At 41.9% G+C, this 19,723-nt stretch overlaps 1 protein-coding gene across 2 annotated transcripts in view; it reads right to left on the minus strand.

Moving 5' to 3' along the window:
- The window catches only part of PRKCA (protein kinase C alpha), a 516,290-nt gene that overhangs the window by 103,799 nt on the left and 392,768 nt on the right, over window positions 1-19,723 (minus strand). For both annotated transcript variants that reach the window (XM_050762434.1, XM_050762435.1), the window contains exons 7-8: window positions 19,176-19,310; window positions 18,568-18,664 (exon numbers count right to left, since the gene is read on the minus strand). In XM_050762434.1, the coding sequence (XP_050618391.1) occupies window positions 18,568-18,664; window positions 19,176-19,310 (232 nt within the window). The remainder of the gene's footprint in view (window positions 1-18,567; window positions 18,665-19,175; window positions 19,311-19,723) is intronic.

Genomic DNA, 19,723 nt, shown 5'->3' on the forward strand with positions numbered 1-19,723 from the left:
AAGGACCAGAGGGCACACATTTAGGCTTTGAGGCCCATACAGTCTCTTTTGCAGGGACTCAACTCTGCCGAGGTAGCAAAGGAGCAGCCATAGACAAGACACGAATGAGTGAATGTGGTTGTGTTAATAAAACTCTATTTATGGGCACCAGATTTTGAATGTCATCAAATTCTCATGTCTCGCAAATATCCTTCTTTTTTTCAACCACTTAAAAATACTGAAATCGCTTTTTTTTTTTTTTTGAGATGGAGTCTCGCTCTGTCACCCAGACTGGAGTGCAGTGGCGCGATCTTGGCTTACTGCAAGCTCCATCTCCTGGGTTCATGCCATTCTCCTGCCTCAGCCTCCAGGTGGGACTACAGGAGCCCACCACTAGGCCTGGCTTTTTTTTTTTTTTTTTTTTTTTTTTTTTTTTTTTAGTAGACAGGGTTTCACCATGTTAACCAGGATGGTCTCAATCGCCTGACCTTGTGATCCGCCTGATCCCTACTCTATTTAATATGTATACTGGGGGTGATAAAGTTTATCCTTGCTGTCTTCACGACCACAGGAAACTGAATTTGTTTACTCATCAGTCAACAGGTTTGATCTTCTTGACCAGCATTTCTCAAACTTTAATGGGCTCAGGAATCACCTGGGGATCTTGTTAAAATAATATTCTGACTGGGTCAGAGGCTGGGCTGGGCTCTGAGACTCTGCCTTTTTAACCAGCTCCCATACTTGGAGGTGCAAGATCTAGAGCTCGGGCTGCTCGCCACTTCCTCTTTCAGGATACCCAGGGAGTTCAGAACCCTTGCGATTTACCGCTCCAGGGACATGCAATCTTCATTCTCCGTAGGGCATGTTTTTCGGGGAAAACAACAAATAGCATTATGTTTGGTCTCACCCTTATTCTAAGTCTCTTAATTTTATTTTAAGGGGCTTTAATTTCCTCTTAGGTGCTTGAGACAGAGCCATGAAGACCTGTGCCAATGCTTAGCTGCCACGTTCATGTAGTGCTAGCGGACACTGGCTCTGCCTTCCCGCCTTCCAGCTCCTGGAAGTGAAGGGTGGTACCCTTGGTACCTGCTCATCCCTGTGGGTGTCAGGGCCTGACACCCTGCATAGCTGCTTCTAACATTGAATATCAGGCTTGCGTGATATTAACTAATATTTCTTTTTTTTTGAGACAGAGTCTCACTCGTCGACCAGGCTGGAGTGCAGTGGCGCAATCTTGGCTTACTGCAAGCTCCACCTCCCGGGTTCACGCCATTCTCCTGCCTCAGCCTCCTGAGTAGCTGGGACTACAGGCGCCCGCCACCACGCCCAGCTAATGTTTTGTATTTTTAGTAGAGACGGGGTTTCACCGTGTTAGCCAGGATAGTCTCGATCTCCTGACCTTGTGATCCACCCGTCTTGGCCTCCCAAAGTGCTGGGATTACAGGCGTGAGCCACCAGGCCCAGCCAATATTAACTAATATTTCTTCAACCAGCAACATCCACCCACAAGGCCATCCCGGGTAACTACAAGACACAGGGCTTTTATGTTGTTTCAGGAATTCATTAGATAGACAACTAGAATGCACAATCTTTTTTGGTTTCCCAACAAAATTATTTCCTCTAGAAAAATTAAACTGAAAGCATGCTGCCAACACTCTAATATAAATACATGCACCCTCCCTGACAGACTCATGAGAAATTCTGTACAGTTGCGTTCAGAGGCTGTCTTGCTTCCTTTGAGTTTGCTCAGTTGAATGCCAGGTTAACCTCTGTTGACAGTGATCTAATGAGTGTTTGAAAATGATTTCTACTACTAACCTGTCTCCTATAGCAGTTTAAGACTTTGCTTCTAAGACAAAGCTGAAGGACAAACCTTAAAATATCTCTTTCAACTGCTGTGCATTTTACAGATTTTTTTCCCCCTTAACATCACACAGTTAAGAAAGTAATTAAGTAAGCTATTTAGGGACAAAAAAGCAGAGAGCATATTGGGGCACATAGATTTTTTTGTTTTGTGTCTAAAAGGTCATCTGAAAGCACTCTGGTTTCCATAGTAACCGTGGCAGGGCTGATCAGATCAACAAATAGCTACAATTTATCTGAGGGTCTCAGTGAACTGTGTTTTGTGGGTTTTCCCCCCAACTGGAAAAGAGCATTCTGAATTAAAGTCTTCAAAGACAATGGAGGCTTTGGGAAAATCTAATTCTGATAAAAGAGAAAAATGCTTGCTTGCTCTTTCCACATATCACCTAGCAACAGAGTCTCATCTTTGTTGATTTAAGTACCTTAATTATAGTTTAATTGGATCATATTAATTTGTTAATTAGTAAGAAGGATAATCTCAAAATATTTCCTTTGAATAAGTAAAAACAGATACACATTTGATTTTTCAGGCAATCTGAATCCAGGGTGATACTTCCTGTAGTATCCGGACTTACAATCCTCACAAAACAGCTCATTCACAATCGCCAATTTTCTTTTGGCTTAGACCTTCTTATAGTTCTGAATGGTCACAAATACAAGAACTGTGAAGACACACACATATTTCTCTGCATGAGACTTAAGTCATCCCAATATTACTGGGGGGTCTAGTTTGGACAGAAGCCATTGTTAAACTAGCTTGAGACTATTTTTTTGCTCCATGTGTTAACAAATTAATAGAGTTAGTAGAATATGTATGTACAGATAACTATAAGCCTTAATAAATGTACTAGTACACTAACTTAACTCTAAAGCTATAATAAAGGTACAAATTAAAATTGAGCAAAGTGTTATACACACATTTCCAAATAACAGCACTAATTTACGGGACAGAAGACGATGTTTAAGTGAAACCAAATCCATAGTGGTGGTGTTAATAGTGAGGATTTTAAATTCAAGCCCAGTTCTGAACTTAACCTATTCCTGTTTTTTTTTTTTAAACTTTGCTGAGATTATACATGTAGAAAAACGCTTTATATGTAGTCAGGCACTACATAATGACATTTTGGTCAACGATGGACTGCATAAATGATGGTGGTCCCACAAGATTATCATGGAGATGAAAATTTCCTATTTCCTATTACTGTAACATTGTTGCACAACACATTACATGTTTGTGGTGATGCTGGTGTAAACAAAGGTACTGTACTGCCAGTCATAGAAAAATGTAGCATATTCAATTATGTATAGTACATCATAGCTGATAATAAATGACTATATAACTGGTTTATGTATTCACTATACTATATTTTTATTGTTATCTTAGAGTATGTTTTTTCCTTTTTTTTTTTTTTTTTTTTTTGAGACGGAGTCCCAGTCTGTCACCCAGGCTGAAGTGCAATGGCATGATCTTGGCTCACTGCAACCTCCACCTCCCGGGTTCAAGTGATTGCACTGCCTCAGCCTCCCAAGTAGCTGGGACTACAAGCTCTCACCACCATGCCTGGCTAATTTTTCTATTTTTAGTGGAGATGGGGTTTCACTATGTTGCCCCGGCTGGTCTTGAACTCCTGACCTCAGGTGATCCACCCGCCTTGACCTGGCAAACTTGCTGGAATTACAGGCGTGAGCCACCACATCAGGCCTTACTTTTTCTACTTATTAAAACAAAGGTTAACTATAAAACAGCTTTAGGTAGAGCCTTCAGGAGGTATTCCAGAAGGCAGTGTTATCAGAGGTGATGACAGCTCCACGTATATTACTGCCCCTGAAGGCGTTCCAGTGGGACAAGATGCAGAGGTGGAGGACGGCCATATGGATGATGCTGACCCTGTGTAGGGTCAAAAAAAAATTTTTTTTAATAGGAAAAAAATTAAAAAATTTTAAATTAATTTTAAATTAAATTTAAATTAATTTAAAAATTTTAAATTGATAGAATAAGGAGATAAAAATATTTTTGTATGGCTGCACAATGTATTCGTGTTTTACATGCTATTTAAGTGTTATGAGTCAAAACATGTTTTAAAAGTTTATAAAGTAAAATAATTACTGTAGGCTAAGGTTATTACTGAAGAAAGAAGATTTTAAAAATAAATACAGTGTAGCCTAAGTGTTGTGGTGGCATACAGTATTGTTCTAGGCCTTCACATTCACTCACCACTTACTCACTTACCGAGTAACTTCTAGTCCTGCGACCTCCACTCAGGGTAAGTGCCCTACACTGGTGTACCACTTTTTTTCTTTTATATTGTATTTTTACTATACCTTTTCTATGTTTAGATACACAAATAGTTAGCATTGTGTTACAACTGCCTACAGCAGTCAGCATCTGTACAGGTTTATAGCTTAGAAGCAATAGGTTACACCGTATAGCCTAGGTGTGGAACAGGTTATACCATCTAAGCTTGTGTAATACACTCTATGTTTGCATGATGAAATCTCTTAGTGACACATTTTCAGAAGGCATTCCTGTATAGAGGCATGACTGTAACAAAACGGTATTAATAATTGTTTAAGGTATACAATGTGATGTTTTGTGTACATATCCATTGTGAAATGATTACTAGAATCAAACTAATTAACATATCCATCACCTCACAGTTACCATTGTGTGTGTGTGTGTGTGTGTGGTGAGAATCTTTAAGATCTACTCACTTAGCGAATTTCTAGTATAAAAACACATTATTATTATTATTGGTCACCATGCTGTACATTAGCTCTCCGGAACTTGTTTATCTTAAAGCTGAAAGTTTGTATTTGACCAGCATCTCCTCACTTCTCTGACACCCCGCTCAACCCATGGTAACCACACTTCTATTCTGTTTCTGTGAGGTTGACTTTCTTAGATTCCAAATATATGGGAAAACATGCACTATTTGTGTTTCTGTGTCTGGTTTATTTCACTTAGCATAATGTCCTCCAGGTTCATCCATGTGTTACAAATGTTCCTTCTTTTTAAAGTCTCAATCATATATATACATATACACACACACACATGTGTGTATATATAATTGAGGCTTTATATGTAGATATATGTGTGTGTATATATACGAATATACACACACAATGAGATATATATGTGACAGACATCTTCTTTATTCATTCATGTATTAATAAATGGATTGTTTCCACATCTTGGCTATTGTGAACAATGCTGCAAGGATCTTGGGAGCACAGGTTATCTCTTCTGGGACAGTGATTTTTTTTTTTTTGTTTTTTTTTTTTTGGGACGGAGTCTCACTCTGTCGCCCAGGCTGGAGTCCAGTGGCGCAATCTCGGTTCACTGCAAGCTCCGCCTCCCGGGTTCCCGCCATTCTCCTGCCTCAGCCTCCCGAGTAGCTGGGACTACAGGCGCCCGCCACCATGCCTGGCTAATTTTTTGTGTTTTTAGTAGAGACGGGGTTTCACCGTGTTAGCCAGGATGATGGTCTCGATCTCCTGACCTTGTGATCGGCCCGCCTCGGCCTCCCAAAGTGCTGGGATTACAGGCGTGAGCCACCGCGCCTGGCCAGGACGGTGATTTTTATTTTCTTTGGATATATACCCAGAATTCGGACTGCTGGGTCATATGGTAGCTTTATTTTCAAGTATTTAAGAGACCTCCATACTGTCTTTCCATAACTGATACACCAATTTACATTCCCACCAAAAGCCTATATAATTTTCTCCACGTCCTCAATAACACTTATCTTTTGACTTTTTGATAACTGCCATCCTAACAGGTCTGCAGTGATACCTCATGATAAATTCGACAATTTTGACTTAAATTTCCCTGATAAGCAATGTTAAGCACCTTTTCCTTTACCTGTTGGCCATCTGTATGTCTTATGTTGAAAAATGTCTATTTGGGTCTTTTGCCCATTTTAAAATCTGTGGGTTTTATTTTTGCCTTTGAGTTGTATTATATGAGTTCCTTATGTATCCTGGATATTAAACCCTTATTGGATATATAGTTTGCAAATATTCTCTCCTATTCCACAGGTTGCCTTTTAATTTTGTTGCTTGTTTCCTTTGCTGTGCAGAAACTTTTTAGTTTGATGTAGTCCCACTTGTTTATTTTTGCTTTTGTTGTCAGTGCTTTTGGTGTCATATCCAAAAAATCATTGTCAAGACCAATGTCATGAAGCTTTCCCCTCAAGTATGTTTTCTTCTAGTTCTACGGTTTCAGGTTTTACATATTTAAGTCTTTAGTCCATTTTGAATTGATATTTGTATATGTTATGAAATATTTGCGTATGCTATGAGATGCATCTATCTAATTTCATTTTTTGGTATGTGGATATCCAGTTTTCCCAACACCTTTTATTCAAGAGACTATCCTTTCTCCATTCTGTATCCTTGATGCCTTTGTCAAAGATAGCTGATCACATATGTGTGCGGTTTATTTCTGGGCCTTCTATTCTGTTCTGTTGGTTTGTATGTTTGTTTGTATGCCAGTATCATACTGTTTTGATTATTATAGGTTTATAATATAATTTGGATCAGAAAGTGTGATACCTCCGCTTTGTTCTTCTTGCTCCAGATTACTTTAGCTACTCAGGGTCTTTGTGGCTTCACACAAATTTAGGGATTATTTTTTCCTTTGTGGAAAAAAAATTATATGAATAATTGGTATTTTGATAAGGATTACATATAATCTGTAGATCACTTTGGGTAGTAAACACATTTTGACAATATTAATTCTTCCAATTCAGTAACAGGGGACATCTTTCCATTTATTTGGGTATTCTTATGTCTTTCATCAGTGTTTTATATTTTTCAGTGTACCGATATTTCACCTCCTTGGCCAAATTTATTCTTAAGTATTTTTTGTTTTTGATGCTATTGTAAATATAATTGTTTTCTTACATTGTTTTGAATAGTTCATTGTTAGCATAGAGAAACACAACTGATTTTTGTATTTTGATTTTGTATCCTGCAACTTTCTGAATTTGTTTATTAGTTCTAACAGTTCTTTGGTGGTGTCTTTAAGGTATTCTATATATATGATCATGTCATCTGCAGACAGACTATTTTACTTCTTCCTTTCTGATTTAGATGCCTTTTCTTTTTCTTGCCTAGGTGCACTGGTAGAACTTCCAGTACTATGTTGAATAGAAGTGGAGAGAATAGGTATCCTCATCTTGTTCATGATCTGAAAGGAAGAACTTTCAGCTTTTTACCATTGAGTAGGATGTGAACTGTGGGCTTGTCATAAATGGCTATTATTATGTTGAGGTACATTCCTTTATACCTAATTTGTTGAGAATTTTTATTTTGAAAGGACGTTAAATTTTGTCAAATCCTTTTTCTGCATCTATTAAAATAATGACACAATTTTTATCCTTCATTCTATTAATGTTGTATATCACATTGATTATGTTAAACCATCCTTGCATCACAGGAATAAATCCCACCTGATCACAGCGTATCATCCTTTTAATGTGATGGTGAATTTGGTTTGATAGTATTTTGTTGAGAATTTTTGCATCTCTGTTCATTGGAAATATTGGCCTTTATTTTCTTGTTGTGTCCTTGTCTGGATTTGGTATCAGGGCCATGCTGGCCCCAAAAAATGAACTCAGGCATGTTCTTTCCCTTTCAGTGTTTTGGAAGAGTTTGAGAAGGATTGGTATTAATTCTTATTTAAATGTTTGGTAGAGTCTGGGCACAGTGGCCCAGCAAAAGGAGAATAAGGCTTGAGGCTAGTTCAGTTGAGGCCAGGAGTTTGAGACCAGCCTGGGTAACACATCAAGATCTCATCCCTACAAATTAGTTGGGTGTGGTGGTGCATGCCTGTAGTCTCGGCTATTCAGGAGGCTGAGGCAGGAGGATTGCTTGAGCCCAGGAGTTTGAGCTGCAGTGAGCTACGTTTGTGCTACAGCACTGTAGCCTGGGCAACAGAGTGAGACCCTGTCTCTTAAAAAGTGAAACTAGTGAAGCCATTAGGTATTGGGCTTTTCTTTCTTGGGAGATCTTTGATAACTGGTTCCACCTCCTTACTCATTATTGGCCTACTCAGATTTTCTGTTTCTTTATGATTCGGTCTTGGTAGGTTGTATGTTTCTAGAAATTTATTCATATCTTCTGGGTTATCCAATTTGTTGGTGTGTAACAGTTCAGAGTAGTCTCCTATGATCTTATGTATTTCTGTGGTATCAGTCGTAATGTCTCCTTCATTTCTGATTTTATTTATTGGTCTTCTCTTTTTCTTAGTCTAGTTAAAGGTTTATCAATTTTGCTTATGTTTTCAAAAAATCAATTCTTAGTTTTGTTAATCTTTTCCTTTTTTTGAGAGAGAGTCTAGTTACGCTGCCCAGGCTGCAGTGCAGTGGCTATTTACAGGCACAATCGAAGCTGCTCCATAGCCTCAAATTCCTGAGCTCAAGCTATCCTCCTGCCTCAGCCCTCTAAGTAGCTGGGACTACAGGCAAATGCCACTGTGCCTGGCTTGCTTATCTTTTCTACTGTCCATATCTTTCTCCAAACTTGGGAAGTTTGCAGTCAATTTTTTTTTTAAAGACAGTCTCGCTCTGTCACCTAGGCTGGAGTGCAGTGGCATAATCTCAGCTCACTGCAATCCCTGCCTCCCAGGTTCAAGCGATTCCTGTGCCTCAGCCTCCTGAGTACTGGGACTACAGGCATGCACCACTATACTTAATATTATTTTTTGTATTTTTGGTAGACATGGGGTTTTGCTGTTGTTGGCCAGGCTGGTCTTGAACTCCTGGCCTCAAGTGATCCACCTGCCTCAGTCTCCCCAAAGTGCTGGGATTAGAGGCATGAACTACCACACCCGGGCCATCATTTGTTTATATAAACTTTCTGCTCCTTTCTCTTTTTCTCTTCTAGAATTTCCACAATGCAAATGTTAGCCCTTTTGATGTTGTCCCATCAATCCCACAGGCTTTCTTCATTCCTTTTCATTTCTTTCTGTTTTCTTCTGACTTGGTAATTTTAAATGACCTGTCTTTAAGTTCATGGATTCTTTCTTCTGCTTGATCAAATCTGCTGTTGCTACTCTCTATTGAATTTTTCATTTCATTCATTGTATTCTTCATCTCCAGAATTTTGTTCTTTTTAAAAACGATTTATAATCTTTTTATTGAGTTCTTGTTTTTCTGATTTTGTTGTCTGTATCCTCTTGTAGCTCTCTGAGCTTCCCTAAAACAATTAAATTCTTTGTCAGGTCATTTTTAGATCTCCATTTTTTAGTAGTTGCTTACTGGAATATTGTGTTCCTTTGTGAAGTCATGGCTTAACTTTTCACGTTCCTTGAAGTGTTGTCCTTTGAAGTCTTGTTCCTTCAAATGCTGTCTTCACATTTGAAGGAGGCAGTCACCTCCTCCTCATTCCTTATTGACTGGCATCAGGAGAGAAGTGCCTTCACCAGGCAGCCTGTCTATGGATAACGAGACTCTCTTAATCCTTTTCTATGGATGGACCTGCTCTACATTTCTTTTTCCCTCTTGAGGGCTAATTCTTTTTTTTTTTTTTTTTTTTTTTTTTTTGAGACGGAGTCTCGCTCTGTCACCCAGGCTGGAGTGCAGTGGCCGGATCTCAGCTCACTGCAAGCTCCGCCTCCCAGGTTCACGCCATTCTCCTGCCTCAGCCTCCCGAGTAGCTGGGACTACAGGCGCCCGCCACCTCGCCTGGCTAGTTTTTTTTTTTGTATTTCTTAATAGAGACGGGGTTTCACCGTGTTAGCCAGGATGGTCTCGATCTCCTGACCTCGTGATCCACCCATCTCGGCCTCCCAAAGTGCTGGGATTACAGGCTTGAGCCACCGCGCCCGGCCGAGGGCTAATTCTTGACACTGCATGCCTTCTTTCAATCCTGCAAAGCTAGGTTAAGTGCTAGAATGATGTACTGAAATACTCAAGTACCTTCTCCCAATCCCACAGAGTTGAGCTGGCTGTCTGCATATGCTTGCATTCACTGTCCATGGGGGCACACTTAGGGAGCCAGTGCGGGGGTGGGGGGTGAGGTGTGCAGAGTTTGGGAACAGTAGATGAGGTGTCTCAAGCAGCTCGTGGATGTGCTTCCTGATGGAGTCCGTAGAACAGTTCAGAGGGTCAGCAGCTTCTCTTTCCTGCTCTGGGCCTCTCCCAATCTCTCAGTCATGCTGATTATCTCAGCAAGCTGGGCGAGGCGAGAAAGAAGTGGGGCTCTTGGGCAGTGTTCTGGATGGCTGGGGGAGCTGGGTGCTTACTTACAACGCTCTCACTTTCCCCCTTAGGAGGAATTACGGGTGAGGGAGTCTCTCTTGGCTCTGAGCAGTGCTGCCTTGGGGGAGAGGTATTGCAGATAAAGTAAAACTAGTTCTTCCTACCCTCTTCAATGTGTTTATTTGTGGATGTTTTTCCTCCAACAGTGTGCTGAAACTTCTCTGCTGGCCTCCCAGACTCCTACAAAGATACTCTTGTCCATAGGTAGTTGTCAAAATTGATGTGTCTACAGGGGAATGATGGTGAAAGCTCCTATTCCACCACTGTGCTGACATCTAGCTTTAGATTCTGTTGTGACAGTGTGGCTCTAGAGGATTTCCAAGATAAGGCGAAATGTAGCTATTGACTTTTTAGAATTTATGATTCAGCTGACAATGTGCTTCAAATCACAAGAGGTAGACAGACTGGGTTCCTCTGGGATGACTTGTCTAATGGGTAGAAGAATTTCCAAGGCTTTCTCAACTCTCTGAGGAGACAGGCTAGGTGTGAGGACAATGGTCTATGACTGGGAAAAATCAGACTAATTATGAGGGGGTTGACTTGAGGTTCTAAGGCAGAGCACAGATGCTTACGGCTGAGTCAGGCTAACGTGGCATTAGCAACCTGGGAGCAGGTACAAAAGGCAGGTCCCTCAGATGCCAAAGCTCTCGATCAGGTGTGCACTCGAGTTCAAACAACCTTCACCAGCCTCCTGGGTGCCAGATGTCAGGAGAAAGTGAGTGAAAGCAGAGATGAACTGGGAAGCCTGTCTGCTGAAAACGTCATCAAGATAGAAGTATTCGGGTTCAACCTCAGGTGCTAAGAAACTACAAATGTTGGAATAACCAATCCACTGGTCTGTTCTCAGAAAGAAGTCCTTGATAACAATTTCTAATGCTCAAAACAGGGTTCTAAGAATGCTCTTACCTCTTGATAGCACCTCATTTGCACATATAAATAACTTTCCATAAATATAAGTCAAAATCAAATTTGGGCAAATCGTGTCTATTGCATATAATTAGCAAACATTTATTGGGCACTTACTCTATGCCAGGTACTAGTCTAAGCAACTTACATAAGTGAACTGAGTAAATCCTCACAGCAGTCCTATGCAGCAGGCTCTATTATTATCTTCACTTCATAAACAAGGAAAACAAAGGTCAGAGAGTATAAGGAACTTATCCAAGATCATCAGCTGGGAAGTGGCAGAGCGGGGATATGAAACTATGGCTGTTTTAAATTGCATATTCCTTCTAGGAAAATACCATGCTCAAACATTGAGTAATGTGTCCCGGGTCATACAACTGGGATGTAAAAGGGGCAGGATCTGAACCTAGAAGTCTGGGTCCAACACTGAGGCTTCTAATCACTATGCAATACCACTTCTCATATGAAAGTAATATACCATGCCCCGCACAGAAACTGCCTAGCATCTGATCATCACACAGCGGGCATTGCCATGATTCCCCCTGCTTTCATCACTGCTGTATCAACATCACAACTCCTGCTCCCCAGGAAGGGACAGGGTGGGAACTGGTCCTCAAAACCGCACTTCATTTTTCACACTTGGCTATAAATTTCTTTCTTTATAAGAACTTTAAAAGTATCTCCCTTCAGAGAGCTCACACAAGCTTCAAGGGACACTGCAATTTAAAAAAACTCATCTTGTTTTCTTGGGTCCTGATACTCAAAATAGTAATACGTGATATATTATCCATCAGCTTTCTGATGGGACATCATTTCTGACAACAGAAATATCCCATCGCAGACGAAGCCCCAGGTGTGCTGGCTCTTAGCTGTCTTCGTTCTGCTACAAGTGTCTTTTTGGTTTTTTTTAATATTAGATGTTTAACTTGCTCTGGAATAGAGCAATGGTGTATAGAGACAGCAATGGTGTGCAGCAAAAGTTACGGTTACAATAAGAAGAGGAAAAGGTCAAAGTGCTTTTAGCTTCTTATTTTGCTCTATTTTTAAAATGATGAACAAAGTAACAAATGACAAAAACAATAAAAAGCCTGGACAATTGAGCAGAATTGAATGGTGTAGGCTCATTTAAGGAAAGCTGCTTGACTTTTTAATATTAGAATCTCCATTAACTGTTAACAGCACATGGAGTAGATAAGCAACCCCACAGGTAGAAATGAGTTCATTGAAAGTCCACTCCCAGCTAAAAGCCATCAAAATGCAAATTAAAAGTAGTCATTGTGAAACTGGAGCAAAATGAGCAAATGTGTGTTTCGTTTTGTGAAACCTGAAGCATGGAGAAGGGAGATGTGGTCTCTTCATCATTTGTCCTGAAGTGCCCTCAGCCCCAGGTCCATGGCTGGGGTTATTTGCCCTTCTGGCTTGATTTCTCTTGAGGTTGCAGGATTGGGGAAGAAGGTCTTAGACAAAGTAAACAGCTCTAGGGAAGAGGGGCCAAGCTTAGGAGAAAGGCTCTGCACAGCAGGAAGGGGGAGTTGAGGAAACGAAGGAATGTAACTCTGGGGATAGGAAGTGGCTGGATCCCAGGCAGGCCTAGAAACTGGTCCCAGAACTCCCTTCCCCTCACCTTTACCCTTCCCCTACCTCTCAGCCCATTTTCTTGATTCTAAGACAACTCCAAGACTCTGAAGGTAGATGTAGCCCAAATAGGCTCACAGAAAGAAACAACTGATGGATAAACATGAAACAAAAATACCAAGCTTACTAATGAAATGCAAATGACAATAAGAACTTCTGGAACTGTTTTAAAAGAGGGAAAGATGTGGCTAGAAGATACCTTTTTTTTTTTTTTAAACCATTGGAAATGTGAATGTAGCATGTAACTCCCTGGGTACAGCTCAAGATGTGAACGATTCAGATCCCAGATTTTGTAAAAGATCAGAGAGCAACATTACATCAGCAAAAGTACTGGACCTTCATGTGAATCCAATCAGTAGTCAATCAACTGTGACGTTTCTGTTGTTAACTTAATCACTTCTCTAATGAATTACTAGCTGCAACAACCATTATGATTACACTTGTATTGATTCTTGGTGTGATTCACATCAATTTTTTTTTTTTTTTTGAGATGGAGTCTTGCTCTGTTGCCTAGGCTAGATTGCAGTGGCGCGATCTCAGCTCACTGCAGCCTCCACCTCCTGGGTTCAAGCAATTCTCTGCCTCAGTCTCCCGAGTAGCTGGGATTACAGGTGCCCACCACTATGCCTGGCTAATTTTTTGTATTTTTAGTAGAGACGGGGTTTCACCATCTTGGCCAGGCTGGTCTTGAACTCCTGACCTCGTGATCCACCACCTTGGCCTCCCAAAGTGCGGGGATTACAGGCGTGAGCCCCCACGCCCGGCCAAATCATCTTTCATATGTGCTCACTTTTCAGTTTGTAATCGAGACCCAGCATCAAACTATTGAATGGAGAAGGGTCAGTGCAAGCTGACTTCTCACTGTGGTGTTATATTCACTGCCCTGCCAACAGCTAATATCCGATCGTATCAGGATATTAGTTCTATTTATAACTAATAGAAAAACAGAACTAGTTATCCTGACCTGTTTTTTTCCATTTACAGTTAAGTACGCCAATGCACAGAGAGGTCACATAATAAATAAGTGACAAAACTAGGATTTGATTCTAGAGCCTATGGGCTGAACCAGAAGTTGGCAAACTCTGGCCCTTGGGCCAAGTCTGGTCTGCTAGCTGTTTTTGTAAGTAACTTGTTATCGGAATACACCAACACTCATTTGTTTATGTATTTGTGCTCTTTTGAGCTGCAACGGCAGAGTTGAGTGTTATACCAGACACTGCATGGCCCACAAAGCCTAAAATATTTATTCTCTGACTATGTACAGAAGAAGTTTGCTGAGCAGAGCTAACCCATCCTCTGCACTGCCTCTAATGCAAGGTGGACCTTTTCCCAACTCTGGCCGTGAGCCTGATCACAGGGAGCAGAGACCAAGGAGTGAGAGGAAAGAACAGGAATCTCATTTGTCCTCAATAGTGCCCGGAGATTCAGGGGAATCACTGGCCAGCACAGGGGATATAAGCTCCCTGCTTTGTTCCCAAAGATTTTTGTAGCAGGACCCACAGGTACAGAACGTAAGCTCCACAGAAAGCAGGAACTGTCTGCTTAGCCCACTGCTGGCACCTCACTTTAACCAATGGAAAAACGCATTATTTATGTTTGTGAATCAGGGACCATGCGTACTTTACTTGATGACAAACATGGAACAGATTAAAGGCCCACAGACACACTGTCCATGAATATCGCAATCAAGATTCTGGCTTGTTTTGTCTTGTAGGAGAATGAACGGCTCTAGCAGGATCTGTACTAGCGAGGAAGGTCATCTCCAGCCACCCTGGAATATTCCTTGGCTCCTAAGAGCTCCACTCACCACTCACTGATCAATCTGTTTGCCAAGATTTGAGAACCAACCATTTAAATTGCAAAAATGTTCCATCTAATTATCGAATGAATACTAACGCAGTGGCAGAGTTGTAAATGCTCATTTGGTTTCTCTTTCATCCAACGGAATGACTTTTGATTTCTGGAGAAGGATTCGAAAACTGCATGGAGGGAACCCTTTTTAGAAAACAGAGCTGGACATGGAAAGATAAGGACAGACTGGACACTGTGTGATGCCACTGAGTGATGCCTGTTCCCAGCAGGACGAACCCTCATGTGTGTTTCAACCAATACAGATTCATCATTGAACTTAACAAAAATATCTTACTCAGCTGAATCAAACTGTTACTGGAGGGTGGCAAAATATCTATGAAAGAGTGGGTAGGGAAGAAAAGACTAATGTGATGGAAAGCAAGTTAGAAAGGCAGTTATTTGGCGAGAAAGGGCCCAGAGAGGGGAGTCTGGAGACACTGAGAAGCACTCACGCTACAGACTGAGAAGGAGGAAACGGGGTGGGGGCTCAAAGAGGTGCTTCAAATTGGACCTGATGCCAACTGGCACCCTGTTTGCAAAGCCTGGCTGCCGCCCAGAACTGCTCAAATGTGGATGCCAGCCTTTCTGCCCTGGTGCATCCCTTCCCAGTAACTTGGCACTGGGGAAGTCTTGCAACTCTCACATTTATAGACCTCAACAAAACACCATTATGTGATTGAACCCCTGCCTAAAATCAGATCTGAATATGCATTTTTAAAATGAAGCATGGCAGCTGTCATAAAATTCTCAGCATCTTTTTGATGCCATCCTCTAGTGGCTTTCTGCCCAGTCTCTCGCAGTTGTGTTTTTTTTGTAAATGCTCTAAGCAAATGAGCTAATGTAATTTGAGTAAAATCTAGGAACTATAAGCTGAAAGGTATTTAAAGCAAAGGCTAGAATGCAGTTCATGTAGATGCTCCAGGCATAGCCCTCAGTAGGCTGAAGAGCAGAGCCTCCACCCCATGCAACTCTGCTGACGCCACCTCTCCCGAGGATGCTGCACAGTCTCGGGCTGGCGCTCCTGCCAAGTCCACAGCCCTCTCAGGAGGAGGAATAGTGACCAGCAACACACCCGGGGCCTCTGACCAGCCTCCCAAGAGAAATGCTTCGCGTTTGCTCAGGGCCTCTGGCCTGTATTTTGTTTTTGTTTGTTTGGAACTCTGACCTTTATAAAAAGCTGAACTCACTGCCCAGAAAAACAAGAGGTTTACTCACCAGGAAGCCACGACAATGAAGCACAAAGAGTAGGTCAATATTTCTCCAGCAGCAAAGCTAAGTCTCAGACATTACTGTGAGGAACCCCATGGGGAACGCCCGTGCTGTTCCTCCCTCGAATGCATTCTTTCTGCGCCAGCAGCCCCTGACCCAGTGACTGTTCGTGATCAACACCACGGCATAACGTTCAGTAAGGAAGGTTCTTTCTGGCTCCTCAGGTTCCTCCCCTGCCTGAGACAGCTGAGGAATGCTGGCACTCAGTCCTGAAACTCTCTCTAGAAGGATCCATCCGTCACAGAGGTGGTGTGACATCAGGGATGGGGCTCAAGGTGGTCCTCTCTAGTACCCCGGGTCTGCATCTTCAGTTGCAGGGTAGGGGTGGAAACAGATAATGAAGCAAGGGAAGAAATACAAATTGAAAAAGAGCTATGCCTGGCATAGTCATTTGAACCTGCCCCAAAACCCTGACTTTCATCTTTGTACTTGAATTCCTCTAAATATCATAAGGCCTCTTTGAAAAGAATCTCATTCTTTTCTATTGATAGACAAATAGTAGATACACAGATACACACACATATTTATATTTATACATATTGTAATATATATAACTATACAAATAATTTTTTAAAATTATTTTTTCTCTCCTCTATTTTTGAAGAGCAGAGACTGCCAGCTGGTTCTGACTGGTTGGATCCTACTGGTGTCTAAAGCAATAGATGCACATTTGACCTACACAGAGTTCTAAGATTTTGTTTGTTTTCTTGAGTCAGGGTCTCACTCTGTTGCCCAGGCTGGAGTACAGTGGTGTGATCTTGGCTCACTGCAACTTCTGCCTCCCGGGTTCGAGTGATTCTCGTGCCTCAGCCACCAAGTAGTTGGGATTACGGGCGCATGCCACCACACCCTGCTAGTGTTTGCATTTTTCGTAGAGGCTGGGTTTCACCACGTTGCCCAGGCTGGTTTCAAACTTGTGAGCTTAAGCAACCTGCCTGCCTTGGCCTCCCAAAGTGCTGGGACTATAGGTGTGAGCTACCACATCTGGACAGTTCTAAAATTTTTTTTTTTTTTTTTTTTTTTGAGACAAGAGTCTTGCTCTGTTGCCCAGGCTGGAGTGCAGTGGCATGAACTCGGCTCACTGCAACTTCCGCCTCCCAGGTTTAAGCAATTCTCATGCCTCAGCCTCTGGAGTAGCTGGGAGTACAAGCGCATGCCACCAAACCCAGCTAATTTTTGTATTTTTAGTAGAGATAGGGTTTCGACATGTTGGCCAGTCTTGAACTCCTGACCTCAAGTGATCTGCCTGCCTCAACCTCCCAAAGTACTGGGATTACAGGAGTGAGACACCGCACCTGGCCTGGTTCTAAGTTTTAACATTAGAACTCTGCCAACATTAAGATAAATCAGAATGTATCACATAAAAACCTGGATTTCTGTCTTCTCTTGAAGAAGGAAGATCTGGCAACACAGGCCTGGACTCGCGTGTGAGAAACGTCAAGTCGGGCAGGGTAGCAGTAGCTGCCACCTGCAGACAGGGCTCAAGCTTACCAGCTTACCCCAGTCTCCACCACTCCCTACTGCCTCAATCCTGAGGCCTGCTGTTCACTGCCATTTATCACCTGTGAATCATTTCACTCGTTCGTGCTCCCAAGGACATCTAACCAGAGCCCCTGCCATTTAGTATTTGCCACCAACATAGACTTTAACCAAACATCAGTTTAACAAAGTAATTTGAACAACTGCATGTTTTACATCCTTTGGGATTCATTCTCTCTGGATAAGACCTATATGTTTCTTTTGCAGGGTGCATGAAGGAGGTTTATTATCCTCCCAAGACCACTCTTCCCCATCCCCCAGATCTGTCTGTTTCTTAGAGAACAACAGAAGAAGGAAAACAGGAGCAATAGCATCCCTTTAGTGTCAACATTTCAGTAACAGTTCAGCACCTATACACGTGTGCGTGTGCACGTGTATTGCTCTAGAGTGGGGAAATTCTGGGGAATTCTAATGAGTCTGAAGAAGAGAAAGATTCACAAAGGAATTAACCTGTTACACAGACTGAAAAGGCTACTCTACGAGTCCCTCGAACAGCCAAAATGAAGCGTGATGAGAGAAGCAGAAAAATATTAGAAGTTGTGACTTTAAAACATAAGGAAGGTGCTTAGAGAAAAGAACTGTTTACTAAAAGCTGAGATGTCTGGTAAAGGAAGAGGAGAAGGGAGAGAGAGGAGAAGAAAAAGAGAAGTAAGCAGCAGAGGAGGAGAAGAAAAAAGACCCGGGAATCCGGGACAGAGGCAAACACAAATGCCAAGAGGAAGAAGGGAAGGAGGCGGCCTTTGCTGAACACTTGGAATATAGATAAAAAAGGATCACACACAAAGGCATATTTGTTTAAGCTGGTCTTTCAGAACAAAATTAGGAACCTTGTACTTTCTGCAGGGGGAAAAAAAAAAGTCTCAGATAGCCTGATTACACACAAATGAGCTCCCAAGGAAAGGCCAAAATGACTTCCTCCTTTTCAGAAGAGCACAAGTCTTCCTTTGTAAGAACAATCCTGCCCCTCAGAGGCTGCTTCTCTCCCCAGTGATGTGCAAATCGATCTCTTATGCAAAAATCAACCATGCTTTCATTTCTGGGATATTTCCAGTTTCCATTTTCTAAGTGATAAGAGTCATAAAAAGTCAACAGCTTGCAAAGGAAAGGGAGTGAACAACATTTATGTTTTTAAATAAAGAAAAAGATCATTAACATTTAGATTACTTTTTTGCCTTTCGAAAATGTGACCACACTATCTCGGCTGTTCCTGAAGTCAGGCTTTCTACAGGAAAGGTGTTTCCAGGCATTTTGTTATCCTCACCTCGAATTTCTGCCTGAGTTCCATGTTTCCTTCTTCGTCCCCTTCTGGAATGGGTACATTGTAGTACTCACCTTCTTCTTGGTTAAGCAACTTGTACCTTTCAAAGACAGGAGAAAGAGAGTTACCACCGCAAGTTTAGCAAGCCTTCTCCTGAACCTCTAGTCAAGCTGTTTTGGGAAACGCATCCTATGGAGAGGCCACAGGTAGAGAAGTAGACATTTGACTTTTTTAAATTTTTATATTTTTGAGACAGGGTAGCTCTGTTGCCCAGGCTGGAAGGCAGTGGTGAATCATGGCTCACGGCAGCCTCAACCTCCTGGGCTCAAGCGATCCTCAAGCCTCAGCCTCCTGAGTAGCTGGGACTACAGGTTATACCACCACGCCTGGCTAATTTTTGTATTTTTTGTAGAGATGGGGTTTCTCCATGTTGCCCAGGCTGGTCTCAAACTTCAGGGCTCAAGCAATCCACCTGCCTTGGCCTCTTGAAGTGCTGGGATTATAGGCATGAGGCACCATGTCCGGTCTCAACTGACATTTTAGAGACTGAAACCTAACTGTCTAAATGGTCTGATGCTTTGAGACATATTCAACCTCAGCAGCCTCCATACCATCCACTGGCTGGCATCTTCATTAGTTCCGAAACCCCAAAGGAAAGGGATCCCATGAAGTCATTCCTTGTTGTTCGATCCCAGTCCCAGATTTCTACAGACAGTCGTCGGTCTTTGTCTGAAGGTTTCAATTTGCTACAAGACACACACACATGCAAACACTAGGTTATTTTGATCATGGTTTCTTGGGAGATACCACCTGTACATGATTTGAGCCTGAGATACAGAAATAGTATATTTGATTCTCTTCCTGGTCCAGTAAAATACCAACCCCTTATGCTGGCAACCAAAGCGCTACAGGAGGAGTTAACAAACTATGACCCATGGGCCAAATCTAGCCCACCGTCTATTTTTATAAATAAAGTTTTATTAGAACCCAGCCATGGCTATTTGTTTACATATTGCCTATGGCTGCTTTGGCACTAGAAAGTTGTACAGGTGCAACAGAGGCTATATGACCCACAAGGCCTAAAATATATACTATCTGATCCTTTACAGAGCAGAGCTTGCTGGTCCCTCTAGAATAGATAGCTACCTTTCTGGTTGTC

This window comes from Macaca thibetana, chromosome 16 (assembly GCF_024542745.1).
Source record: "Macaca thibetana thibetana isolate TM-01 chromosome 16, ASM2454274v1, whole genome shotgun sequence".
Classification (NCBI taxonomy): domain Eukaryota; kingdom Metazoa; phylum Chordata; class Mammalia; order Primates; family Cercopithecidae; genus Macaca; species Macaca thibetana.